We start from the raw sequence: 26,716 nt of genomic DNA, 5'->3' as shown, positions 1-26,716 counted from the left end.
TACTGTAAAGTGCAGATACCGTGACCACAGTGACAAACTTCGTGTAATTTTGTTTTTGTCAGTGTGAGAACACCCTGCAGTTCTGAACATTTCACTTAAGTGAACCTAAAATTACCAGACATCTTGAGACGGTGAGTGCTGCCTTTTCCAGTTATAGTTTTCAGCCACTTGTTTTAGGCGAATGTTTCTGACAAAATTAAATACATCACAAACAACAGGTATTTTTAAGATATCAAGATTTGTAGTGCTTCAAGCAATTTTCTTAATGGATTTGTGCTTGTGCTCCGTTTGTGCTGAAAATGATTTTATATATATATATTATTTATATATATTTGATGAACATGTCTTCACCAATCTGGTTTTGTCCACGTTAATGTCTTTGTCCAGACCTGTGTCTAAAGCTAAACTAAAACAATGGGAAGCTTGAGGTTCCATGCATTTCTCCTGCTGCTCTTGTACACTGTAAGTTTTCACTTTTATCATCACTAATTTGAACTGTTTAACTTAAGGAACTCATCTAATTTGTAAAGTTTAGAAGTTTTAGATTTTTTTTTCTTTTCTCTCCAAATTTTCTGCTGATTCTTAATTGTGTTTTCAGTCTGTGGTGCAGATATCTGCAGTAGTGACACACATGGGCTTGTTTCCTGAAGCTGCTGATTACTCGTTCTACAACTGTCGGAAAGAGATGCTGCAAATGGTCACAAAGAGTGGAGGTCTGCTGCAGACAGAGCTCAACAACAATAAGGATTTTAAAACTATGTGGAAAAATGAAAAATACGAAAAGGCCATTCCTGGGAGTACACCGGAGCACATGACTGCGCTGAAGAACTATGTTGAAGCTTCTTCTGAATTTCGTAAAACATTCAAGAAGTTGGTTCAGAACCACGGCAGGAGCAGATCAACTTACAGAGACGAGTTTCCTTTCAAATCTCTTTTCTTCCTGCTGACAGATGCCATGAATCCCAAAGACCACAAGGAATGTCGTACAGTGTACTCTGGCACAGACAAGCAATATATAACCAAAATTGGAGAGAAAGTACGTTTTGTGAGTTTTTTTCCAGCAAAACTGGAATTTAAAGATGTAACTGAAGCTGCAAGTGTAGATGAAGGCACTGGGACTGTTTTCAGCATCACTTCTTGTTCTGTGATCAATCTTGAAGATTATGGGTGTAGTTCAGAGGAAATAGATGCACTAATATCACCCACTGAAGTTTTCACAGTTGAGGATATCACAGCTGTTAAGGATAATAATGATGACTACATAAAGATCACCTTGGTGCATTCTCACTTTAACAGTTCTTCTGACTGCAGCGGCCTTGTCAGGTAAGAGAGAGAGAGAGAGAGCAGTAAAGATTGTCTGATTGTATGCAATACTAATTTGTGATAAACTGAGCTCATCTAAAACAAACCTGCTGATCTGAATTTTCTCTGTCTGTCTAAAGCTTACCTGAAGAATCTAAAGAATCATCGTCAAGTTTCCTGAGTTCCAGTTTCCTGAATCTGATGGCTTCCTTTCTCATGCTGTGCTTCTACACACTGATTCTGAGATAAACTCTGTTTATTATCAGAAATGCATGAATATTAAAAGTTACATTCATTCTCTTAATAAATGTTTACCACATTCAGTGTTCTTGACTTATAAGGTTGAATTTATCACAATAATAAATTACTTTTATTATTAATTTTAATGCATTCTCTCTGTTCTTATTTTAATCTATCCTCTAAGACCAATTTAAAACCCTAAAAACGTAGGACTATTTAAAATTCGATTTTTTTAAGCACCTCACACCACCAGAGGACACTATTGCACCAGACCTCATATCACTTGCAGTCATTTTTGTAATTTCATGATGCAAATACATTCATGATCAGTGTTGGGGTAGTTACTCAAAAAATGTATTTAGTTACTAGTTACTTCTGTAAATTGTAATGAGATTGCTTTACTAGTTACTGCATTTAAAAAGTAACTTCACTACTTATTACTTTACTTTTTAAAAAAAAATTTGGGAATTTTTTTCAAATTCCGTTTTAATTTTTCTGGATCCATTTTTTTCACTTTTTAATGGTTACATTTAATTGTATTACTCAAAAAGCATGTCTAATTAATTTAAATCATAACACTTATACATTTCCACAGTAATTTATTAAAAGTTTTTATGAATTGTTTTATTTTTTCTTCGCCATATATTTGATTTTTTTTAGCATGTGTAATTATTTAAACGCATAAGAACAACTTCATTTATTACATTTTTCTTAAAATAGCCTCATGAAATTTCTTTTCCCCCTCAGAAATTCTGTTGTGTATTTACATTTTTCTGTTTATCAAATTTAGGCATAAAACATTCATTTAGATTTTCTTTTAAATATTGAAAATTGAGCAAACTTTATTTTTTGGTAAACAAATGGGATTTACTATTAAAAATAAAACATGGAAGAAATGTTAATCAAGAGATGCTTTAAAGTGCGAGAAATAGAGGTTTCCCCGGTAACAGCTGTAAACAAAACAGCGCTGGGTTCACAAACGCTGCTTTTTCAGACATATAACATGCAAGTCTTCCTTCAGAAATACAGTGATATATAAACACCTGTGTCTCATTTTGATATTTAAACATATAAATGTAAGGAATTATTATTATTAAACGTGCAGTACGTGCTCATGTTTATTTAACAAAGCCTTTTGGAAAATCGTTTAGTTTTAAAATCGTGGCGAGTCTCCAAAAATAAATAAATGTATGGGAAACACATGCCACATCACAACCACCTGAGCCCAACTTCATTCTACTCATCACCTTGACTTTAACTGTGTTTGCAGACAGCACCGCAGCCAGACCCATATACACAACACAGACCGGAAGTTAACTTAGGGCCAGGCGCGTGCGCCCCATGAAACCGTCTATAAGATGACATTTCAGCACTTGACAAACGGAGAGCGACTGCGATTGCTTTACGTGCAATGTTGGGAACCACACGTCAAACAATAACGAACGATCGTAAAATTACTCGTAATTTTCCCTTTAGCAGGAAAGCGTGTTCCTTTAGTCTAGAAAAGTAGTGTAGTTACTAATATTATTTGTGTAATGCGTTACTTTACTTCGTTACCCAAAAAAGTTATATAGTTATTGTAATCTGTTACTTTGTAACTCGTTACCCCCAACACTGTTCATGATACAGTTTCACTAAAAATATGGGAAACTACAGTTTAAGTTTAATTTCTCGCCTTTAGTGTTTAAAGACTTTTGGCCCTGTCTGCCTTCCATATGTCACACTCTTGCCATAAGTTGCCTACATTGTATATCTGTATCCCTAAATTGCACAATCAATTCATGTGAGACCTACTTACGAATATATAATCGCTGCTTTATATTGTCTTTAATAAAGAGTCACTTATACTGACACTGTTTCTCTCAAAAGGCTCTCTGTACAGCTGCTTCATTCTGAAGACTTAGTGTAGAAATGCTGACCCTGCTGATATTGTTGAATACATTTCTATTTGCAATTATGCGTTGTTGCAACTCACGATGTCGGATTGCATTATTTTCTCGCACCATTTCAGTGATGGCAAGCTCTTGTTATTAAGTGAAGAGCCGTTCCCTTCCACCTTGAGGAGGTCGTCCAACCATTCTGTAGAAAATGCCACCACAAGATGTCATTGGTTAGGTTCTTTTTCACATACTGTACTTTCAAACTGTACACAGTACTGTAACCTCACAAGAGCATTCCTTTAAATATACTTCACAGCACTACCCATTTTTGTATAGTACAGTTAGTACAGTAATACTGTGATATGATACAGAATCATGTGATGCATACAGTAGGTACAGTCTGCAGTAGAAACTTGAAGATATACCTGTTCTCCAGTCAGAATGTATTTATTATCAATGCTACTGTGTAGCGACTGAGGTTCGGGTGGACTCTTTACACAGCCTCCCTCATCAGAAGGCCATGATTCATCAGACATGAGTTATTAGACACTGTGGCAATGTTTCTAAGCAGACTTATTTTCCCAGACTAGAAGCACATGTGTTAGGTTAAATACTATTTCTTTATCGATAAGTGTTTCGTTAGTATATCCGAAAAAATAGGTGCATTTCTGTCACAATTAAATGCTTGCTATCTCAAACTATTAAATACATGACCTGCGTTAAACCTATACTTTTATGTTACCCCAACAATGGGAGGAGAAATTGGGAGATCAAGTAAATGCAGAGTTGAACACGACATACCCTTTTTTTCTGTATGTAAGTTAATGTAGCAAACGTTAGAGTAATGTGCAATGTTTAGGATATAATATACCCAGCCGGGGTACATTTACGTAACTTGGCCTATTGGTTAACGTTATATCCGAAACACCAGAATCAATGTGCACGTCTCATCATACACTTTTTTTCTCTCTTTTCAGATATCATTTATAGGGCTTTTTTTTATTTATTTAGTTTTATGTGCCAACGGCAGGACTGTTGTTGTTATTAGCTATGGCTTGGCCATTGTGTATATATGTGTATATCAGCAAAATATTACTTTAAATGTTAAATAACTAGACATTTCTGTCTTTTAAAACATAGTTTCAAAATGCTACCCAGCTTATTGAATGCATTATATTTATAAGTTTATAAAAACTTGATATTTAGTAACAACAGCAAGTAGTGGTAATTTTCTTTGGCACAGTTTTTAAATTAAATATTTATTTATAGTATTGCATCTTTCCCTGGGTGTGTTAGCATGAATGGCTGCCCACTGCTCTGGGTGTGTGTTCACAGTTTGTTCACGGTGTGTGCGTGCATTTTGGATGTGTTAAATGCAGAGCATGAATTCTGAGTATGGGTCACCATATTTGACTCTTTGTCACCTCACTTTTTCACTTTTTTTATCACTTTGTCACTTTACAAATACAGAAAAGGGTGTTGTTAAAATGGCTTAATTTCTAAGAAGTTTAAATACAGAAAGGTTGTTAAAGTCCTACAAGTATTGTTTGGGGATCTGTTTTCTCAAGAGCCTAGATTTTGTTGGCTAAATGATTCTTATACTTTGGTGTTACAAACACTCAGATGGATAGGGGACTTAAAGTGAAGAAAGTGGTTTAAACTTTATTGGTTCATGTTAAAGCCTCATGTTAAAGCCTATTTTTTTTTTTTTTTTTTGTAGATTACTGAATTTCTGGTAATGTCTTGCTTCATGGTGCTGTCAGTCACGGTATCTGTGCTTCATAGTAGTGTGGTCACGGTATCTGCACTTTAAGTTCATTCTGCGTCTATTCAGGGTGTTGTAGATTAATATGTGAGCGTGTTCAAGGTGCTACATTCTTCTTCTTTTAGTAAATCCTCCTTCTGTTGTCATATTTATTCAAATTAGTATTCATATTCATATCCACGGCCTTCTATTTAAGTTTTCACCGTTTATGTTATTATAATTAAGTTTTTATTTTATTTATTTTTTATTTTTGGCTGTGTACTTTTTCTTTTGCTGAATTAATGTATAATTTTGAATATTTTTTGTACAACTGTTTACTTTTCTGCTTACAGTTAACATTATTCTATATCGGTTGGATTCATGTTTTTTTTTTTTTATAAGTGCATATGTGATCTTTCAATCTGTACCTGCTCTTGTGTGGTGTTTCCTGCTTATGTGGAAAAAAACAAACTGATTAAATGTCTTTTCTCTGTTTCATTCTTTAATATTTGCATGCCAAAATCAAGAACAAAATCTTAAATCTCCACCAGACTCTTGTTCTATGTGTCACCAATCCTCTATGTGTACCACTGTGGTGATTTTCATTTTATTTTACTGTATCATTCTTTAATAATTGCATGCAAAAGTCATGAAAATGCTGTCTTTTTCACCATACACTCAAAATTTGGAAGTGGCTCTAATTTGATTTGCCAAACGCTAATAAAATATAATTATAGTAGAACAAACTTCCACGCATCGCTGAGCAGACGTGCAATGATCTCGAAGCACAGATCCTGTGACCGCGCTACTGTAAAGTGCAGATACCGTGACCACAGTGACAAACTTCGTGTAATTTTGTTTTTGTCAGTGTGAGAACACCCTGCAGTTCTGAACATTTCACTTAAGTGAACCTAAAATTACCAGACATCTTGAGACGGTGAGTGCTGCCTTTTCCAGTTATAGTTTTCAGCCACTTGTTTTAGGCGAATGTTTCTGACAAAATTAAATACATCACAAACAACAGGTATTTTTAAGATATCAAGATTTGTAGTGCTTCAAGCAATTTTCTTAATGGATTTGTGCTTGTGCTCCGTTTGTGCTGAAAATGATTTTATATATATATATTTATTAGGGGTGTAACGGTTCACAAAATTCACGGTTCGGTTCGATTCGATACACTGATGTCACGGTTCGGTTCGGTTCGGTTCGGTACGTTTTAGATACAGCAAAATGTAAAAACATCTAAACTTTTCAGAATGCCGCAAGCGCACCGCGGGTCATGTGACAAGAACTAACCAATCAGCTTCATCCTTTCCCGTAACAACGTTGAAAACTCAGCCAAGATGAAGGAACAGCTGATCATAGTTGTATATGATTGCAATTTTGAAATAAATTTAGTAGCAGAGCTACTGCAAGCGATTTTTAGAGCTGCAAATCCATTTATCCTTCGCTGAAATTTCCGCGTCTCATGGAGAGAGCACGTCATTGTTGCTTAGCAAAGACAGACGCCTCATGAGCGCTTCTGCCCAAGCGCTTTGGAAAGGAGGAGAAAGACGCGCTTAGCGTTTTCCATGCGTTTTTAGGCACGATATGTGAACGGCCCCTAATGCGCTCGCTCACTCAGCACGCGCTGAAGGCTCGTTGCAAAATGTCTAATGCATTTAACAGACCAGAAATATAAGATCCTAAAATAACCAACAGGTCTGGTGTTTGGTTGCACTTTGGATTCCCTGTAATACCGGTGTCTAAATGCTGCAAAGATAGTTTGTTGCGTGCATGTTTCTCCTTTTCTTCGTCTTTTCCCAGATACTGACACAATAAGGTGATGTCAGCGTAAACGAATTCCCGCTGGTGTTTTTTTTTTTTTTTTTTTTTTTTTTTTTTCTTCCTGCTGGTGTACCCTGTCATGTTGCAGATGCGACATACCGTTGTTTTTTTATCCACCACTCTCTTGCCATCACCATTATAGCTTAAAGGGAATCCAAAGTGCACCCAAACACCAGACCTGTTGGTTATTTTAGGATCTTATTTTTCTGGTCTGTTAAACGCATTGGCCATTTTGCAACGAGCCTTCAGCGCGTACTGAGTGAGCGAGCGCCTGACTGAGTAGACTAACAAAAACATATAAATTGGTGTTTTTTTCTTCCTTGGGATTGTCAGGGGCGTTGCCTGTTACGTCGTTTGAGTTATTGGGCTACCTTGTTGAACGCATATAATTATATTTCTCTCTCTTTTTTTTTTTTTCAAATATAATTAATTAGTCCAATGCACCGTTCGGTACACACAATGCGTACCGCGTACCGAACCGAAAGCGTCGTACCGAACGGTTCAATACGAATATGCGTATCGTTACACCCCTAATATTTATATATATTTGATGAACATGTCTTCACCAATCTGGTTTTGTCCACGTTAATGTCTTTGTCCAGACCTGTGTCTAAAGCTAAACTAAAACAATGGGAAGCTTGAGGTTCCATGCATTTCTCCTGCTGCTCTTGTACACTGTAAGTTTTCACTTTTATCATCACTAATTTGAACTGTTTAACTTAAGGAACTCATCTAATTTGTAAAGTTTAGAAGTTTTAGATTTTTTTTTCTTTTCTCTCCAAATTTTCCGCTGATTCTTAATTGTGTTTTCAGTCTGTGGTGCAGATATCTGCAGTAGTGACACACATGGGCTTGTTTCCTGAAGCTGCTGATTACTCGTTCTACAACTGTCGGAAAGAGATGCTGCAAATGGTCACAAAGAGTGGAGGTCTGCTGCAGACAGAGCTCAACAACAATAAGGATTTTAAAACTATGTGGAAAAACACAACATGCGAAAAGGCCATTCCTGGGAGTACACCGGAGCACATGACTGCGCTGAAGAACTATGTTGAAGCTTCTTCTGAATTTCGTAAAACATTCAAGAAGTTGGTTCAGAACCACGGCAGGAGCAGATCAACTTACAGAGACGAGTTTCCTTTCAAATCTCTTTTCTTCCTGCTGACAGATGCCATGAATCCCAAAGACCACAAGGAATGTCGTACAGTGTACTCTGGCACAGGAAAGCAATATATAACCAAAATTGGAGAGAAAGTACGTTTTGTGAGTTTTTTTCCAGCAAAACTGGAATCTGATGATGCAGCTGAAGATGCAAGTGTAGATGAAGACACTGGGACTGTTTTCAGCATCACTTCTTGTTCTGTGATCAGTCTTGAAGATTATGGGTGTAGTTCAGAGGAAATAGATGCACTAATATCACCCACTGAAGTTTTCACAGTTAAGAATATCACAGCTGTTAAGGATAATAATGATGACTACATAAAGATCACCTTGGTGCATTCTCACTTTAACAGTTCTTCTGACTGCAGCGGCCTTGTCAGGTAAGAGAGAGAGAGAGAGAGAGAGAGAGAGAGAGAGAGAGAGAGAGAGAGAGAGAGAGAGAGCAGTAAAGATTGTTTGATTGTCTGCAATACTAATTTGTGAGCACATCTAAAACAAACCTGCTGATCTGAATTTTCTCTGTCTGTCTAAAGCTTACCAGAAGAATCTAAAGAATCATCGTCAAGTTTCCTGAGTTCCAGTTTCCTGAATCTGATGGCTTCCTTTCTCATGCTGTGCTTCTACACACTGATTCTGAGATAAACTCTGTTTATTATCAGAAATGCATGAATATTAAAAGTTCCATTCATTCTCTTAATAAATGTTTACCACATTCAGTGTTCTTGACTTATAAAGTTGAATTTATCACAATAATAAATTACTTTTATTATTAATTTCAATGTATTCTCTCTGTTCTTGTTTTAATCTATCATCTAAGACCACTTTAAAACCCTAAAAACTTATGACTATTTAAAATAAGATTTTTTAAGCAAAACTAAATTGCAGTGTTTATTGAAAATGCCTAAGCATTGACAAAACATCCATAAATGAATTTTTACATGCCCATGATGAAGTATATTGGATAGATGCTAAATGTGTTTTACGAAGCACCTCACACCACCAGAGGACACTATTTCAACCTCATATCACTTGCAGTCATTTTTGTAATTTCATGATGCAAATACATTCATGATACAGTTTCACTAAAAATATGGTAAAATTACAGTTTAAGTTTAGTTTCTCGCCTTCTTTTTAAAGACTTTTGGCCCCATCTGTCTTCCATATGTCAAACCCTTGTCATAAGTTGCATACATTGTATATCTGTATCCCTAAATTGGACAATCAATTAATTTGAGACCTACTTACTAATATATAATGGCTGCTTTATATTGTCCTCAATAAAGAGTCAGAGAACACTGAGATCAATAACAATGTAACAAAAAAAAAAAAAAAAAAAACTGAGATTCTGATTGATGTGTCATCAGTTTCATCATCAGCACACGAAACACTGCTTATTTATATGTTATTTTGTGAATATTTCAGGTGTGGCACAGCTTTTTCTAAGGGTAGCACTTTCCGCTCCGGTAGATTCGCACCAGCACATCTGCAGTCACGGTATCTGTGCTCCAGAGTAGCGCGGTCACGGTATCTGCACTTTAAGTTCATTCTGCGTCTATTCACAATGTGGTAGATTAAGATGTGAGTGTGTTCAAGGTGCTACATTCCTCTTCTTTTAGTAAATCCTCCTTCTGTTGTCATATTTATTCATATTAGTATTCATATTCATATTCACGGCCTTCTATTTAAGACCACTTTAAAACCCTTAAAACATTTAAAATTAATTTAAAATGTCAAACTAGGCTTATATAATTTTTTTTGCAAAACAAAGCTGCAGTGTTTCTTGAAAAAGCTTTGAAAAAACATCCATAAATTCATTTTAATATTCCCATTAAGTACAGAATATTGGAAATATGCTTAAAGCTGCAGTAGGTAACTTTTGTATTTTTTACATATTTATTAAACCTGTCATTATGTCCTGACAGTAGAATATGAGACAGATAATCTGTGTAAAAATCAAGCTCCTCCGGCTCCTCCCAGTGTCCTATTGCCATTTGCAGAAACTCCATCGCTCCCGGTAAAAAAATAACCAATCAGAGCTGCGGTCCGTAACTTTGTTTGTGTTCAAAATGTAGAAAAATGTATATAATAAGCGAGTACACCATGAATCCATTTTCCAAACCGTGTTTTTAGCTTGTCCTGAATCACTAAGGTGCACCTATAATAAGTGTTTATATTCGGACTATTTTAGATTGCTTCGGGGGTACCGCGGCGGAGTAACCCAGTACCTTTGTGATTCTTCATAGACATAAACAGAGAGAAGTAGTTCCGGCTACGATGTTCTTCCGCAAGACGCAAGCAGTTCTGTTTATTAACCGCTAGAGCGTCAAAAGTTCCCTACCGCAGCTCAAATCTAAGTGAGAGAACTCAGAAAACCATTGTGTGTGTGTGTGAGAGAGAGAGAGAGAGAGAGTCTCTCAGGTGTTTGTAAAACTGCCGCGCGTTCACACACATCACTGAGCAGAAACTGAAAGAAGCGCAGCTGAAGCCGACAGATCACTGGAATAATAATAAACCAGAGAACTCTTCTGATCTCCTTCCTTCTCTGTCAATGAAAATGAGCAGCCGACGGCGACGATGCAAGCGACAGCTGATCAAGTTCACTCAGCACATTACTCGATTCATCACAGGAACTCTGAGCTCAGGTAAAGTCCTTCTGGATCTGATTTAGTGCCCCGGATGAGACTCAAGTATGACTTCATAGACTTTCATCATCCCACTGTCGCTTTGTTGTCCTGAAGTTCATTACATCTTTTAACACGTGCAGCTGTTCTTCCTAAACTGTTACATTAAATAATAGAGGAGCATAAACTGTAAAAATTTTTGCTACATTTACATTTAAAATTTTCTGAAAAAAGGGGGAAAAGAAAGAAAGATAGGATTCGTATTACAAGATGTTTCTCTCAAATTAGTGTCTGTCGAGAGCATGGTGTGACTGAATATTTATTTTTTTGTACCATTTTCATTTGTTTAATTGTAAGACTTACACCTTACCCGAAAAATGACTTGCTGTACACTCCTCCTTGGTTTCACATTAATATTAAATGTAATTTTTCCACATGGCAACTATTTCTTTTTCTATTTTAAAACCATAACAACAGGCAACATAAAAATGTAATATTATACACTTAAATTACAATAGATCATCTAAAAAAAATAATAAAAAAAAATAAATAAATGGCACAGTTCTAACACCAATATTGCTAGATTTGAAAATAAATAAAGAAATAAAATAAAATAAAAACTCATCACAAATGATGTTAGACAGATTAAATAAGGGCTTCACAATAGAAGCAAATTAATTAATTAAATTTTTGTTCAACTCAGTCTGGTAGTGAAAGTGTCTTTTAAAATGTCTATTTATTTTTTTAATGTTTTTTACTATTGTTTAGTGAGAAACATCACATAAAGTTTTACATTTTCACTATGTAGTCACACTAAAATGAATACATATGATATTACTTCTGAGCTAATAGAAAGACCAACAGATGTTTTAACCCCTTCCACACAGTCTTGTGATTATAAATACACCTCTTTTTCTCTTACTCTGTATGAGTTATTACTGAAATTACAGTGCTAATCATTAATGGTCTTAACTTTGTGGATGAGACTTCTAATTAATTTCATCTTTCCCTTGGCTATGCTTCATATCCTTTGGGACTAAATATAATTACACACTCCATCATCCATAGCCGACCATAAGACACTGATGATCCCTTAATAATGCCATGAATTAAGTATTGCAGACACTGGTATCTTTTTCGGGTAATTTTATCTGCTGGATTTTTTGCTTCATTTTTCCTTGCATTTGAGAAGGTTTTTGTGCTTCAGTTTTATCTGCTATACTTGAACACTCATGCATGCTGTTTACATTTAGTATAGTTGATTTATTTAATTCATCTTTCATGTTTTCCTGCTGGGCTTCGTCTGTATTGATGTACTCTAGCACCTGCTTTGCCTTAAAAGCATCAGACAAAAATAGCCATTCAGTCTTTTCCTCGTTCTACTCCAGAAACAGGCCACAGAAGACGTTTATGAAAGTGATCCTCATTTCTCCTAGCACACACTATGACAATAAGTGGAAAAATGAGAGAAATCACACTGAAATAAGCCCCGCTGAAATTAACAGATATGGTTTGCTAATGAAGATGAAGCAAAATGGGTCATTTTTTATGAAAGGATTACTAAAATAGCTCCTTTTTTTTACAGCTTTCTTCAATCACCCAGCATTCTTTTCAATATACTCTTTCATCTGAGCCGAAGCCGTTTTGTTTTTGTGTTAATAATGTTGTTTTGACTTGTTTTTATATGTGCAATTTGAGGAAAAAGCCATAGTTGATACTAGTGAATAAGAATAAGTTATTATTAAGTGTTACCACATAACTTTACTGTACTAGTATGATAGCTTTTGTGATACAGGGTATAAAAATTAATTTAACATTAATTTATACGAACAAATGAAATGTTCATTAAGGCAAACCAGGTAAAAATAACTCTCTAAGATAACATCTGGAGGTGTTTGTTTCAGCACAGCTGGACTAGAGTGTTTCGAGTGTATAATGCATGCTAAATTAAATCTTAATCTAATCGTATTTTCTGTAATTAAGTGATGTTTCCATGCATAAATGCAGAACTAGACAAATGCATCTTTAAGATCCACTCCACAGGACTAGCAACATCTTGACCGATCTCTAAGTGGGTCATCCTAGTATCCCAATTACTCTTCTCATACAAAAACAAAACAAAAGATTTCCTCAGATGTGGTATATTTCTCATGCATGGACAAGGACGTTAAGAAATGAGGTTAGGGGTGACCTTTTTTAAGATCTGTAGGATCCATGCACAGAACGTTCTTCAGGAGAATCTGGGACAGAGGTATTATTCACGTCCTCTGTGTCTTCACCTGACCTCTAATACACAGTCGTGAATATTTCACAGAAACAGGCTGTATATGCAATGCATATTACCCCCCACACACGTAATAGCTGCTAAATAGTGTTCAATCAGTCAGAACAGTTAAACGAAGGGTGCATTAAAATCACAGATTATCCGCAGCTGTGTGCTGTGTTGCAGATAATGAGGACGAAGAACAAGAGAGCATGACCGAGCGCTATCACCCGGAAAATCTGGAGCAGCTGCAGTCGCAGACCCACTTCTCCAGACAAGAGCTGCAGTTACTCTTCAGAGGATTCAAGAACGTGAGCGCTCGGTTAAACCCAGACACTATCAGTCATGCTGCCGAGATGCTCCTGTCTCTTCAACAATGCTGTGTTGTCTCTCATGTGTTTGCTAGGACTGTCCGAGTGGAGTCGTGAATGAGGACACTTTCAAAAACATCTACGCCTTGTTCTTCCCACTGGGAGGTCGGTCGACTTCATCATGTTTTATAGATGTTTATCCACACAATATTAATAAAAGTTCATAACAGGAAACCAAAAATGGATATTAGTGAATTAATGCATTTAAATCACATTGAAATAATGATGAAACCCCCAGTGTAATGTTTTAATCCCTTGGAAAAAATGTAATCAGAAATCGTGATTTTGTTATGGGAGAATTCAATAAAAGCACAATTTAAATGCATAATAAAACGGCCTTCCATCATAATATTGCTTTGAAATTTTTTTAGATGTTTACACATCACAGAAACAGTGATAATATTATATTTATTGTTTTTTTTTTTTTAGATTCATCAAAGTATGCTCAGTTTCTTTTCAATGCATTTGATAAAGATAAGAACGGCTCTCTTAGTTTTGAGGTAAGGATTTTTATTAACTTAATTGTTTTTGGATAAAATTAGAAAAAAAATGTATTATTAATTATGTGAATGTGATCCAAACTTTTGCATTAGATGATGTTTTCAGATGTTGAATCCTTTATATAAAACAACTGATCAGTGCTATAAAGGCACTTTAAGGTGACAGTATCTATTGAGTGTCGTGTGTGATTTGATTTTTTTGCAGGAGTTAGTCTGTGATCTCTCTGTTTTGTTGAGAGGCAGTACTGAAGAGAAGCTGAACTGGGCTTTCAATCTATACGACATCAACAGCGACGGACAGATCACTAAAGAGGTCTGGAAGCATTTTAATCTACAAGATGAGCTACATTTACAAGTCTGTAATGTATTGAATGCAAAACTGTATATGCTGTTTTTGTTTCAGGAGATGTTGGATATATTGAAGTCTATTTATGATCTGATGGGGAAATCTGTCCATCCTCGACTGAAAGAGGAGGCAGTGAGGCAACACGTCAGAATGTTCTTCCAAGTAATGCTTTTTTGTACTATTTATTATAATGGGAAAATGTATGCATGGAAAACGTAGAAGCTGCTGTTTGCATCATATTATTGCAGCTTCCAGGTGAAAATGTCCACAGGGTGGCGCTAGAAGCACCGTGATGTTTAATCCCCTTTGAACAGATCATCCCCACAAAAAATAACTTTCTTCCAGTTACTAACCCTTGTGTCATTTCCATCCTGTATGACTTTCTTTCTTCGGTGGAGCATAGCAGAGGATATTCTGAGAAATGTTCAAACACTGTAAAAAACTGGTAACCAAAACTTTTGATTAGAATGTTTTTTTTGTTTGTTTTTTTTATATGAGCTTCAATATCACACTGCCATGGAAACTTATTGTATGGTGTCATAACACTTATGTTGTGCACAGTTTATCTTAAAAAACAGCAGCTTATAAAAAACGTTTTACTTTCATGTCAGTTCTATGATTTCGTTAATCATCTAATATATAAAGTGTAATTTAGCTCTACTTTCAACATGGCTTCCGATGGCAGCTAACACACAAACTGCATTATGAGTTCCTTAAATAAATTACATTTGTAAATTTGAATTAAATTTGAATTGATTAAGGATTAGACCTAATTAAAAACAAACAAAAAACAAAACAAACAAAAAACATTATTTTGAAAATCTATTTTGGCGCCACCCAGTGGACATTTCTCCTGGAAACTGTAGTGAGACAGTAGCAACAATTAAATGGTTAATTATGCACATTTGTTATAAGATCAGGCTTGTAATGCAGCATTAAAATAATTAAAATCGCTATCAAAATCAGTTTCTACATGCATTGCTTCATGATACATTACAAAGCAAAAATTATTATTTTTTCTCTCCTAAGAAAATGGACATAAATCAGGATGGTGTAGTAACTATTGAGGAATTCATGGACTGCTGCCAAAAAGTAAGGCTTACTTTATCTTAATCGAAACCGTTATTACCTAAAGTGGATATGCATAAAATATGCTTTTGTTTTGCAGGATGAGGATATAATGCAGTCTCTTAAGATTTTTGACAATGCTGTTTAGATGTTAGTCAGCACTTATTCTCACCGGACACCTCTGGACTGTCCAGACTGTGTTTGTGGACTGACTGCTGAATGTAGAACCCTGATAGACATTTGGAGTCATTGTGTGATGCAAATGTGAATCCAGTGTTAAAGTGGTACAGTAACATCTTTTTTTTTTTTTTTTATCATGCATGGTGCAAAAGTGTTCTTTTAATTCATAATGTATTCATTCAACACTGTTCAACAACCAGCATTTATTTATTTAGTTTTTGACATTTAAAAAAAAGGTTAAATATATTGTACTTATGTATTGATTTCAAAATCTTCTGGAAGAAAGAATCTAGTTTGTATTTCACCATTTAATGCATCGACCTAATAATGTTGCTTATACTGAATATCAGAAAAATGATAAAACTGCATGATGCACAGATGCTTTTCCTCTAAAGCTGCTCTAATCATGAACAAAGATAATGAAGTTTTGCTTCTTTTCACAACTCCCAAATATAATTTGTGGTGCTAATTTCTGTTCTCTAAATGCATACTTTCTTTGATTCATTAAATCCTCAGTGTCTTTTCCTAAACTCTAGATTAGGATTTACAGTATGCTTGAACAGCAGATATCATACTAGGTCAATAATGAGCATTAATGAATGCTAATAAGTAATTATACATATATATGTTTAACTAATCTGTTTTAATGTCAAGAAGGTTATTTTATGTGTGACTATCAATATTTGAATGATGTAACTCTTGTCAATTCTAGCGGTCATTTGTAAGATGTATTTTTAATACAGTTTATTATTGTTTATTGTAAGTGTTATAATAAAATAATAAATGCCATCAGCCTTGATTTAAGCAAATGTTTAACATTTCTGTCAGAAACACAATTTCTTCTTTAAATTCAGCAGCTCAGTTTTAGAAAGATTCAGGGGATAAAGTCAGACTACAAACCAGTTACTGTATGATATCAAACTTATATTCCAACAATAAGAAACAAGTATTAAACACAGTAAATACAGCAATATTCTGAAATATTTTTACGATCTAAAACATCTTTTTTCTGTGTGAATCTCTGTTAAAGTGTAATTTATTTCTGTGATGCGCAGCTGTATTTTCAGCATCATTTGCTGCTTATTGATAGTAATTAAGTTAGTTGTTGTAGTAGTTATATTTATGTATGGTGGATCTGTGGTCATGTATTAATATGTGCTTTAACAGTATTAATAAACAGCTAATATGCATGCTATAAACAATGAGTTAACAGCAAATAGTGTTCACTAATCTAGAGATTCACAAACTCCAGTATATACAGAACGGGTTGTTTTGGCAGACGGAAAAAGTGTTTTATTTTGGAGTTAGGATGAATTTTGAACACAATCACAACTAATATATCAAAAGATCAAAAGAAAATGTGTTTATTGCAGATCAATGCATTAGAGGACAGGTGTACAGAAAACTCCTAGTGTTTTTATTTGTACTCATTCTTATATAACTCTGAACTTTGCTACTTCTGTTCTTCTCTCCTCTTGTCATTTAGAAACTATTGCACTTCTCTTTAATAAATATTTCCATCTTCATGCTTTCTGTGCTCTCTAGTTGCTCTTCTGTATCTTTCCTGTATTTTGCACCACAGTTTTATTTCTTGTATGTTACTCAAGCTACTCTTCCTTACTCTCTCTCTGGTAAAGTCCTACAAAGACCAGTCCACACGTGGAAAATGCACCATATTTTCCGTCAGTATCATTAAAATACACAATGGGTTAATGCTTTATAACAGAGATAGCATCAAGAAGTTTGAAGAGTGCAACTACTCCAAATTTTTTTTTGATCATATCTAATTATGACCCAGAATTAATCCTGTGCCAATCAACCAACCCTGATCTCCCATAAACCAAAAGTGGCAATGTCTCTAAACAGCATTTACACGCATCGTCCAGAAGAGGGCAGTCTAAACGTCACAAAGCTTCTGCAGCAACAGTGTGACATGCACCTTATATAATTTCCCTTTATTAAACATTCATAACCATCATAATTAACCTTTTAATTATGAATTGGCCAGTTTCTATTAAGGTTAAAGGATTTATCATGTTACCTTTCATATATATATATATATATAGTTGTGATATATTATATAAGTTCTGTCAAATAATGAATCGCATCAAAAATAAAAGTTTTTGTTATAATTTGTGTATGTGCTGTGTATATTTCTGATGTATATAACACAAACATACATGTACATATTTTAAATATATTTACGTGTATATATATATATATATATATATATATATATATATATATATATATATATATATATTCATAAATATGTTTTTATATATAAATGTTCATATTTATATATAAACAAAAAATATTTTCTTAAATATATACATGAACTTTTCCACTGGAGGAAGTGTTATTATGGATTATGGATTAAGACAGAAGCAAATTTTATTACAGACATGCAGTTTTTTGTCTCATAAGACATTAAACTATGAACTTGAGCTTTTTGAACTTTTGTTCTGACGGCACCCATTCACTGTAGAGGATAGATTTTCATTTTTGGGTAAACTATTCATATAAGTAACATTTCTGTTTATGTCTGAAGAAAATATATTATTTAAGTAGACAGTCTTTATAAATAAATTATCTTTTTACTTTGTACAAACAGACTTATGTTTGAATGTTTGTCAGTGCTTCATCTGGTGCACAAAATTACTGGACGAAAAGAAACGTGATAACACCTTTCGTGAACAAAATGCTAATTCTGAAGAGGATATATTGTCTTTAATTGAAATGCATATCCCTTTCTGTGTAACATGAACTTAAAATATAATCTTTTAGTTTCAGCTACATATGAAACCAATCTCCATCAAAGCCCAAAAGAGAGACAGACGTTCGGAATCGTTCCAAAAGACTGACTCATCTACAGTTTTGTCATGTTTTTTTGTAACTGTAATCCTCACTAATTCCATGGTAGCATGCCAAAAACTGCATGAGAAAATCCCTCTCTCCTCCTCCTCCTGCTCTGCAAGAAGAGACAGAAGCAGCTTAAAATGTTAAACACTTTGCCTCACTAAAGACTGATTATATCCAAAAACACAGAGATTAGAGAGAAAAAGCAATGCTTTATGAAGCTTCAATTGCACTGCAGTCGATCGGCATTGTGTCCTTGATATCCCTGTCCTTCAAATCTGCATGTATTTCAGATCCATGTCTGTTTCCCAGAAGTAATGGGAAAAAAAAACACACAAAAAAACATTGATAATTTTCAAATGTATTCTATAATCTTAGACTTCGAGCGTGTGTCGTATCCTGTGGCTTTCTCCTCACAATGGAGCTCAGCAGGTTGGCAGGAAAGAGATGAATGTCTATAAATAAGTGAGTAGGATGTGTTTTAGTGAGTGTGTGTGTGTCCACAGCATGCAGCCAGAGCGATTCTGGCAGGTCTTTTCCTCCGTCATACACACACGTGTCAGAGATGCAAAAATCTCTGGGGGATATTTGTAGCAATAGCCAAAAATATATAGTATGGGTCAAAATTATACATTTTTCTTTAATGCTAAAAATCATTAGGATATTAAGTAAAGATCATGTTCCATGAAGATATTTTGTAAATTTCCTGCCATAAATATATCAAAACTTAATTTTTGATTAGTAATATGCATTGCTAAGAAACTTCATTTGGACGACTTTAAAGATGATTTCTCAATATTTAGATTTTCTTGCACCCTCAGATTCCAGATTTTCGAATAGTTGCATCTCTCGGCCAAATATTGTCCCATGCATCAACATTAAAGCTTGTTTATACAGCCTTCAGATGATGCATAAACCTACATTTTTTTTTTAAAACTGACCCTTATGACCGGTTCAGGGTCTCATGTGTTGATGGTTCACAGAAGGAAGCTGAGATACTCGTCCTGTGGTGCGACGCAGAGAAACACACACTTTACCAGAGCAACATTGCATTTATTTCATTCAAGATACGGTAAAAACAGCAATATTCTGAAGTATTATTACAGTTTAAAACATCTGTTTTCTGTGTGAATCTGTGTTAAAGTGTAATGTATTTCTGTGATTCACAGCTGTATTTTCAGCATCATTCCTCCAGTCTCCAGTGTCACATGATCTTCAGAAATCAGAATAATATGATGATTTATTATAAAAGCACCATTTTTAAGTAATACTGCACATTCTTGTAACAACTATTAACTAATCACATTTATTATTTAGTTATTTGAAGGTGTCCTTGTTACAGTGTAGTTATACATTTTAAGTGCTGAGTAATATTAATTAATTATAACATGCATTTACTATATGGTTAGGGTTTGGCTTAAAGTTATTTGCATATAATTATGCATAATAAATTATTATTATATTAGTGGATGTAACGTGTCACAAGGACACCTTAAAATAAAGTGTTTCAGTTATTGCATTAAATAACACACACTAGCAATAAACACATTTAGAGAAAGAATGTAAACAAACAATGAACAGTACATTTACTGCAGTATTTATACATTTGTGTTAGTGTTAGTAGTTAGTTCATGTCAATTCACAGTGCATTAACTAATGTTAACATGCACAACTTTTGATTTTAATAATGCATTAGTAAAGGCTAAAATTAACTGAGATTAATAAATGCCTAGAAGTATTGTTCATGCTTATTTCATGGTAATTAACTAAAGTAGTTGATTACTTGTATTATTTCCAGTGTGCTTGTATTTGAGACTCAGATGAGGCTTTCTGTAGCTGTGATGTTCAAGTATCTTCTAAGAGCCATCCACAGGGGGGCAGTATACACTTTGGCTTGAATCACTAACTGCTTGTGAACAGGAATGACCTAAAGAAACAGTGTTCCTAGTCTTAAAGACGAAGATAGCAACTGTTTTTTAATAAACTTTGAGTGTTCAGTCCCTGATGCAACCTGCTTCTATGTGTTTATTACTTCAGAAAATTCCTACTTTTATTGCATAAAAATGAAACGGTTCGCAAAAGGATGTAAAAATGGCTTTATTACCATAAATATCAAAATTCACAGTGCAATACGTACATGCTTTGTAAACCTTAGGGCCGTCAGTTGTTAAAAAACTTGTTATGAGGTTAAATATCCACGGTTGCAGCACACAATAGATTCAGTAATTTTTGGGAATGCTGATGTTATTTTAAGCCCTCTTGAAAATCCTCTTGGCCTCGACTCCTTCGTAGGTATAAGTCTGGAAGCAAATAATGCAATACAAGTTCACAGCATTTACTGCAGGATGTGTCTTCATCCGTATGAACAGCAGCTCACCTGTACAAGCTCTTCACCGATGATCTTCCTGGTGGTTATTAGCGACTTTCCGTTGTCCTTGCGTGTGAACGTCCCCTTCAGCATGTCACCCTCCATGACCCAGGACCCCTGCAATCAGAAGGTCAAAGGTCAGGTGGATGTTTCTTTACGAGGCTCATACACAAGCTGTTACTAAAGTAGTTTGATTCAACACAAAAGATTCAATGTACAACATCTTAGTTTATATCATCATTCAGAGCATGCACCTCAACCTTTGCACCTGCTCATGTCACGCTCAGAACAAAAGGTCCAAAAGCAATGACTAGGGCAGAATCTTTTCAAAAGACATTTGTTTCTGATTTAAACTTAAAGGCATCTCAATGATGCACAATTGTACCGTTTAAATTAGTGCACTTTTACCAATACAGTATGCACTTTTAAACTACACATACAGTACAAGGTACCTTTAAGGGTTAACAAGGCACAAAGGTGTACGTTTTGAAAGGTTATCGCCCCAGTGACAGCTTTTACACCTTAGTTTTTTCTGAGAGTGTACATGCTTAAAAATAAAAGAATCTCAAAGGAGCTTTTTGCAGCAGTGAACCATTCTGCGTTCTCCAAAGAATCTGGTATTTCTCAAAAGAACTATATTTACAATCGTTCTGCATCGGTTCTGAGGAGCTCTCTATGGAATCACGGATTCTCCTTCAGAATATAAACGCCTCTGGATCTGATGGGATTGTGCTCACCGTGAGCTCGGTGCCGTCTGCCTGGGAATATTCAAAGCTGACGCCGAGAGTAAAGTTAATCTCCAGCGAGCGGAAAGTGCTGGATTCCTTCACGTGGAACTGGTCTCCGGTCTGTTCCAGAGTGATCTTCAGGTTATCATGAGACGCTAGCTTCCTCTTAACCATGTTGATGCCTGTAGAAGAGATGCAGTATAAAAACACTGTTCCTCTGAATCACTCAACAGCGTCAGAAAGAGAGGAAGATTCCTTGGACTCACCCATTTGCTCCATGAACTTCTCGTAGTTTTCATTGCGGTCCACTTTCCAGGTCCCGTTGAAGGCCATGATGACAGACTGCTGAGATCTGATGGTGGCCTAACTTCACCTCGCGTCTGACTTTTATACCTGTGCGAATCTCTTATCGGAGTATTATCTTCATGCTGATGTGGCTGAGTAAAGCTCACGGAGTATAAATCTCTCCCTCCCTCCAGACCATCCCTGTTCATCACAACATCCCTCGCTTCTTCATTAACTGAGGCTTCAGGTCTCTTGATGGTTTGCTGTGTGAGGTGTGCGGGGTGTGTTTGAACAATGCATTTTATCAAGCGTAATTTGACTTCTGTTGTACTCTAGTTGCATGGCTTTTCTTCTCTAAGTCTCACCAGCTTTCACTCTTTCTGCTTACACTGACTCAAATACTGAGAGAAGTGATGATGCATTACACTAATAATGAACATTCAAACCAACGACTGTACAAAGCCTGCCAAATTTCCATCAAAGCGACATGATAATGTCTGATAATGCTTTATTTGATCGTTACAGAGCTATATAATGAGACCTCGGAAGACCTTTGGTATCGTCCCATTGAAAGCAAAGATAAGAGGAGCTTTATACTGAAAACTAGTTTATGATATGTGTGGGTTAGAAAAGTTCAAAAAGCTGTGGTCATGCATTAACCTTGAAGAGTATGCAAAATGTTAATTATTTTAACAAAACTAGGAGTGATGCTGTTTGATCAAATTCTTAACAAGAGTTATTTAATAAGAGTCTCTTATAATCAATGCTGCATTTATTTGATCCAAAAAATACAGTTAAAATTCTGAAATATTATTCTAATGTAAAACATCTGTTTTCAGTGTGGATCTCTGTTAAAGTGTAATTTATTTCTGTGATGCACAGCTGTATTTTCAGCATCATTCCTCCAGTCTCCAGTGTCACATGATCTTCAAGTCATTCTAAGATGCTGATTTTATTTGAATATCTTCTTCTACCATTAAAGGTTGTTTATAAGTCATGTCTGTTGCTGTGATCATGTGATCTCAACATCAACATCTTCCCACTGAAGTTTAGCTCAGACCCATTGTTTCTATGATCTTTTATTATTTTAATGACAGAGGACCTGTGATCATAAAAGCATGGTGACATGACAGGTTTACAATACAGAGCTCTATCAGTGAGATCCACATGAATCGACAAACACCAATACCCATCCACAAAGGGTTAATATTCAGAAACTGGTCGTTTACGACTCATCATAGCAACACAATAACAAATACTAAATTGTGATCATAAAATAGCTTATATGTAAATGTTTGGCAGATTCTCTGATGCACTGTAAGAGTGTAAATATATGTGTTTTTATTATTTACAGCATGCATCCGACTATCAAAATTAATTATAGAGTGTTATTTCCAATATAATACATGTGATTCTGAACATCTGCAGGTTTATTTCTCAATTAATGCGCACAATTAAAACTAAAACAGTGTTTCAGGAATAAATACAGACAAAGTGAAATAACTGTTTCGCTCAGTGATGAAACACTGTCACATTCTCTGCTATAAATATAGAAATGATGGAAATAAATATGTTGCATAGAGTATCTGTAGCATGTTCCAGAAGTATTTATTCTGTATTAGTTTCTGTATTAAATAAATTCAATAGTTGGCTCTCAAGGGTAGAATCGTTAATATCAAATGGACAGTCATTTTCATATTTCTGTGTGAAATGTGTAGAGCTTGTTTCCCATCAGCTGTGTAATACCCTTTTATCATTATCTGTGATTCATTTTAAATATGCAGGGGTCACTAAAGAACATCCTTAGTCTGAGAGCGGAAGAATATGAAGAAAGCAAAGTATGTTTCTATTCAGAGATGTCAGAGAGAACACACATTAGTGCATGAACACACTAGAGACGGCAGACGGCGCGTCCATCAGGTCTTACGTGACAGAAACCACACTTTCATCGGCTCTTTCTTTCCTTTCATGGTCACAGGTCCTCTGTACTCCAAATCAAACTGAGGGTCAGCGTTTTCCACCGTCTGCAAACACCTGAACCCAAACAACACAATAACAACATTATTATATTATATTATATTATATTATATTATATTATATTATATTATATTATATTATATTATATTATATTATATTATATTATATTATATTATATTATGGTTGATAAAGAAGTGTAAGAATGTGACGTTGTATCATGCATTTCTGACTTTATAAATCCAGTTTATATCATGCACTTCTAAGATTTTTAAATCTAAAATCTAAATACATTTTTATGAATGTGTATTTCGAATTTGAAATGTATATCCTTTGGCTATATATATATATATATATATATATATATATATATATATATATATATATATATATATATATATATATATATATATACCAACAAAATATTTTTTATGTGTTAAATCAGGTAAAAATAAATTAATTAATAAATAAATAAAAATTGCTCAGTGATGTATAACATTGCAGTGCAATTTTTATTTTTTTATTTTTTTACTGGTTACTTTTTTTTTTTGCATTTTAGTAACCTTACAAAAGTACAGTATATTAATTGCACACAATGCAAACAGAGCACAGAAAATAGTATAGAAATTATTTTCACTCAGAAATCACTAGTATACTTTTCAAACAATTAAGAAGATAATTTAATTAAATGTAAAATGTTGAAATAGCAAAACTGGAATAATACTATCTTGTAAAACATAGCCCAATAATCTTTTTTTATTTCATTTTTAATATATATATATATATATATATATATATATATATATATAATTATTATTATTATTATTTTTTATTATTATTATTTTTTTTCAGTGCAGATTTGTATCATTCAGGTTCCTCTCACCTGTATGTGTACTCTGACACATTTATCTTTCCCTTCTCTCCTGTGGTCTCTGTACGACTTGTCAGGTTGACAGTGTTTCCAAACAGGCAGTAACGGGGCATTCTTTGACCTATGACCCCTGTGACCACCTCCCCTGTGTGGATTCCAATAGTGATCTGCTCCAAAACATAACAGATACATGGGCAATGAAACACATTCACACATAACCCATTAATATTCATATAGTTTTTAACAAAAACATATTTATAACATATTTATAACATATTTATAAAGTCTTTATTCATGTCTTGTTTCATTGCATTTGTGTTTCCAGCATGTCTCCACTGAATGACACCGTGTGTACGTGCCAGAGCTGAGCTAACCCTTTGCCAGACTGTGCTTACTTTTGGATGTGTGTGTGTGTGTGTTAGTGTAAAGTGTCCATGTCATTCACCCCATACAGTCACTTCTGTCTATTTTAGATGCTCTTAGTGTTCCAGAGGCACATCTTCATCATCCGCTCATATAATAACACACCTGTGCCGTCTGGATAAACAAAAGAGCCTTTACTGAGACCTGACCGCAGTCACGTCGAACACCTCTGAGATGCATCCTAGAGCTATTCTTAGAAATCATAAAGCATCTTTAATACACCAGCTGAAGTACACCAGCGTGTTTTATGATGGGGGTGTTTCGTGAAGGAAAGCACGGTGGGTGGGTGCACAAAATATGCAAGATATGTTGTTTAATTGATGCTATGAGGCAACACATTAAACAAGTCTAAACATTCAGGATTTATTTATGCATCCAGTTTTAATACACAATGACCAGTATATATACAGTATATATATATATATACACACTGAATTCTGACTGAAACTTAAAGGTCTTCACAACAACCAGTCAAAATAAAAGTCAGTTTAACTTGAAGAAACTTTGACAGAAATCAATGTACATCTCAAAGTAATAATAATAATAATAATAATAATAATACATTATTATTAATTTTATTTTTTATTTTATTTAATTTAAAAATAAAAATCTATATTATATTATTTTATTTTATTAATATTTAATAATTATTCATTCCTTATTAATAATACAATTATTAAAACTTAGTTTATTTTTAAAATAATAATCACACCATTTTTACATTTGTTTAAAAATGTACAATTCATTTGATTCTATTTTAAACGTTAATGTTTTATGCCTTCATCTGATTAACACCATTTTGGATAATACATTTGTATTAAATCATAAATCCAGAAAAAAATAAAACAGGAAACACATAATTTCTGAAATCCATTCATGCATACTTATATACATAAACAATTAAAACCAATTCCTGTGACTCAGTGGTAGAGCATTGTGTTAGCAGCGCAAAAGGTTGTGGGTTCGAATTCCCAGGGGAACATGTTAGGAAAACAAATTGTTACCCTGAATGCATTCTAAGTTGCTTTGGAGAACAGCTTCTGCTAAATGCATTAATTTAATTTACTTTGAGATGTACATTAAATATTTTCTGTCAAAATTTCTTCAAGTTAAACTGACTTTTATTTTGACGGGTTGCTGTGAAGACCTTTATGTTTCAGTCAGAATTCAGTGTGTGGAATTCTATATAATACACAATTATATACTGGTCATTGTGTATATATATTTTGTATTTATAACTGACCACACAGTTCAGCTATTCTGATGGGTTCTGGAGCAAAAGATCCTCATGCAAAAACTTATTTGTTTAAACTTGTATCTGGGTCAAGAAGAGTGATCACCTTCACAGGATCCTCGTCCACTTTCACCTGTCCGGCGATCTCCATCATGTCCAGGGCCAGGTGACCGATGGACTTTGCATGATGGGTGCAGGGCTCCGGAAGACCACTCACGGTCATGTACTTATCACCAACAGTCTCCACCTGTCAATGACAGAGATTCAGATCAGAGACCGCTACAAATAACTAATGTGCCTGTGCGTTTGAAGAACCCACTGATTTTTACACAAACTGGCAACCAGGTGTATGCAAATCCTATTGGTTAAACTGACAGTGGGCGGAGTCACACAGACCAAAACAAAAACAGACATTCATGACACGGAACGCACAACAATTATGTGAACTTAGCATGTTTCCTAAATATCTGCAAA

General features: G+C 34.6%; 5 protein-coding genes across 5 annotated transcripts in view; 3 read left to right on the top strand and 2 right to left on the bottom strand.

Moving 5' to 3' along the window:
- LOC113108794 (GPI-linked NAD(P)(+)--arginine ADP-ribosyltransferase 1-like) lies at window positions 1–1,551 on the top strand. Its single transcript, XM_026272156.1, has 4 exons — window positions 1–131; window positions 388–462; window positions 599–1,323; window positions 1,443–1,551. The coding sequence occupies exons 2-4, from the start codon at window positions 415–417 to the stop codon at window positions 1,549–1,551; spliced, it is 882 nt and encodes a 293-aa protein (XP_026127941.1). The 5' UTR covers window positions 1–131; window positions 388–414.
- A 4,421-nt stretch (window positions 1,552–5,972) lies between these two features.
- On the top strand, window positions 5,973–8,871 carry LOC113108525 (GPI-linked NAD(P)(+)--arginine ADP-ribosyltransferase 1-like). Its single transcript, XM_026271707.1, has 4 exons — window positions 5,973–6,103; window positions 7,596–7,670; window positions 7,807–8,531; window positions 8,685–8,871. Exons 2-4 carry the CDS (start codon window positions 7,623–7,625, stop codon window positions 8,791–8,793), a joined length of 882 nt encoding a protein of 293 aa, XP_026127492.1. The 5' UTR covers window positions 5,973–6,103; window positions 7,596–7,622; the 3' UTR covers window positions 8,794–8,871.
- Window positions 8,872–10,653: 1,782 nt separating this feature from the next.
- LOC113108536 (Kv channel-interacting protein 4-like) lies at window positions 10,654–16,060 on the top strand. Its single transcript, XM_026271719.1, has 8 exons — window positions 10,654–10,793; window positions 13,222–13,346; window positions 13,442–13,511; window positions 13,836–13,906; window positions 14,112–14,219; window positions 14,310–14,414; window positions 15,282–15,344; window positions 15,421–16,060. The coding sequence occupies exons 1-8, from the start codon at window positions 10,700–10,702 to the stop codon at window positions 15,466–15,468; spliced, it is 684 nt and encodes a 227-aa protein (XP_026127504.1). The 5' UTR covers window positions 10,654–10,699; the 3' UTR covers window positions 15,469–16,060.
- Window positions 16,061–20,555: 4,495 nt separating this feature from the next.
- LOC113105152 (fatty acid-binding protein, intestinal-like) lies at window positions 20,556–21,828 on the bottom strand. Its single transcript, XM_026266312.1, has 4 exons — window positions 21,722–21,828; window positions 21,465–21,637; window positions 20,737–20,844; window positions 20,556–20,659 (listed from the first exon to the last, which is right to left on the bottom strand). Exons 1-4 carry the CDS (start codon window positions 21,786–21,788, stop codon window positions 20,609–20,611), a joined length of 399 nt encoding a protein of 132 aa, XP_026122097.1. The 5' UTR covers window positions 21,789–21,828; the 3' UTR covers window positions 20,556–20,608.
- Window positions 21,829–23,392: 1,564 nt separating this feature from the next.
- The window catches only part of LOC113108515 (guanylate cyclase soluble subunit beta-1-like), a 39,070-nt gene continuing 35,746 nt past the window's right edge, over window positions 23,393–26,716 (bottom strand). The window contains exons 11-13 of the mRNA XM_026271696.1: window positions 26,349–26,489; window positions 24,598–24,752; window positions 23,393–23,774 (exon numbers count right to left, since the gene is read on the bottom strand). Of these exons, the coding sequence (XP_026127481.1) occupies window positions 23,657–23,774; window positions 24,598–24,752; window positions 26,349–26,489 (414 nt within the window). The 3' untranslated portion in view covers window positions 23,393–23,656. The remainder of the gene's footprint in view (window positions 23,775–24,597; window positions 24,753–26,348; window positions 26,490–26,716) is intronic.

This window comes from Carassius auratus, chromosome 1 (genome assembly GCF_003368295.1).
Source record: "Carassius auratus strain Wakin chromosome 1, ASM336829v1, whole genome shotgun sequence".
Taxonomy (NCBI): domain Eukaryota; kingdom Metazoa; phylum Chordata; class Actinopteri; order Cypriniformes; family Cyprinidae; genus Carassius; species Carassius auratus.
Note: the sequence above shows the minus strand (reverse complement) of the source record. Positions and strands in the feature narration are given on the sequence as shown.

Coding starts and splice junctions, on each gene's coding strand:
- LOC113105152 (XM_026266312.1), bottom strand. CDS start 21,788: ATGGCCTTCAACGGGACCTGGAAAGTGGACCGCAATGAAAACTACGAG. Junction 21,638..21,721: donor GAAGTTCATGGAGCAAATGG/GTGAGTCCAAGG, acceptor TCTCTTCTACAG/GCATCAACATGGTTAAGAGG. Junction 20,660..20,736: donor TCGGTGAAGAGCTTGTACAG/GTGAGCTGCTGT, acceptor ATTTGCTTCCAG/ACTTATACCTACGAAGGAGT.
- LOC113108525 (XM_026271707.1), top strand. CDS start 7,623: ATGGGAAGCTTGAGGTTCCATGCATTTCTCCTGCTGCTCTTGTACACT. Junction 7,671..7,806: donor TCCTGCTGCTCTTGTACACT/GTAAGTTTTCAC, acceptor TTGTGTTTTCAG/TCTGTGGTGCAGATATCTGC. Junction 8,532..8,684: donor GACTGCAGCGGCCTTGTCAG/GTAAGAGAGAGA, acceptor GTCTGTCTAAAG/CTTACCAGAAGAATCTAAAG.
- LOC113108794 (XM_026272156.1), top strand. CDS start 415: ATGGGAAGCTTGAGGTTCCATGCATTTCTCCTGCTGCTCTTGTACACT. Junction 463..598: donor TCCTGCTGCTCTTGTACACT/GTAAGTTTTCAC, acceptor TTGTGTTTTCAG/TCTGTGGTGCAGATATCTGC. Junction 1,324..1,442: donor GACTGCAGCGGCCTTGTCAG/GTAAGAGAGAGA, acceptor GTCTGTCTAAAG/CTTACCTGAAGAATCTAAAG.
- LOC113108536 (XM_026271719.1), top strand. CDS start 10,700: ATGAAAATGAGCAGCCGACGGCGACGATGCAAGCGACAGCTGATCAAG. Junction 13,347..13,441: donor TCTTCAGAGGATTCAAGAAC/GTGAGCGCTCGG, acceptor TGTGTTTGCTAG/GACTGTCCGAGTGGAGTCGT. Junction 14,415..15,281: donor ACGTCAGAATGTTCTTCCAA/GTAATGCTTTTT, acceptor TTCTCTCCTAAG/AAAATGGACATAAATCAGGA.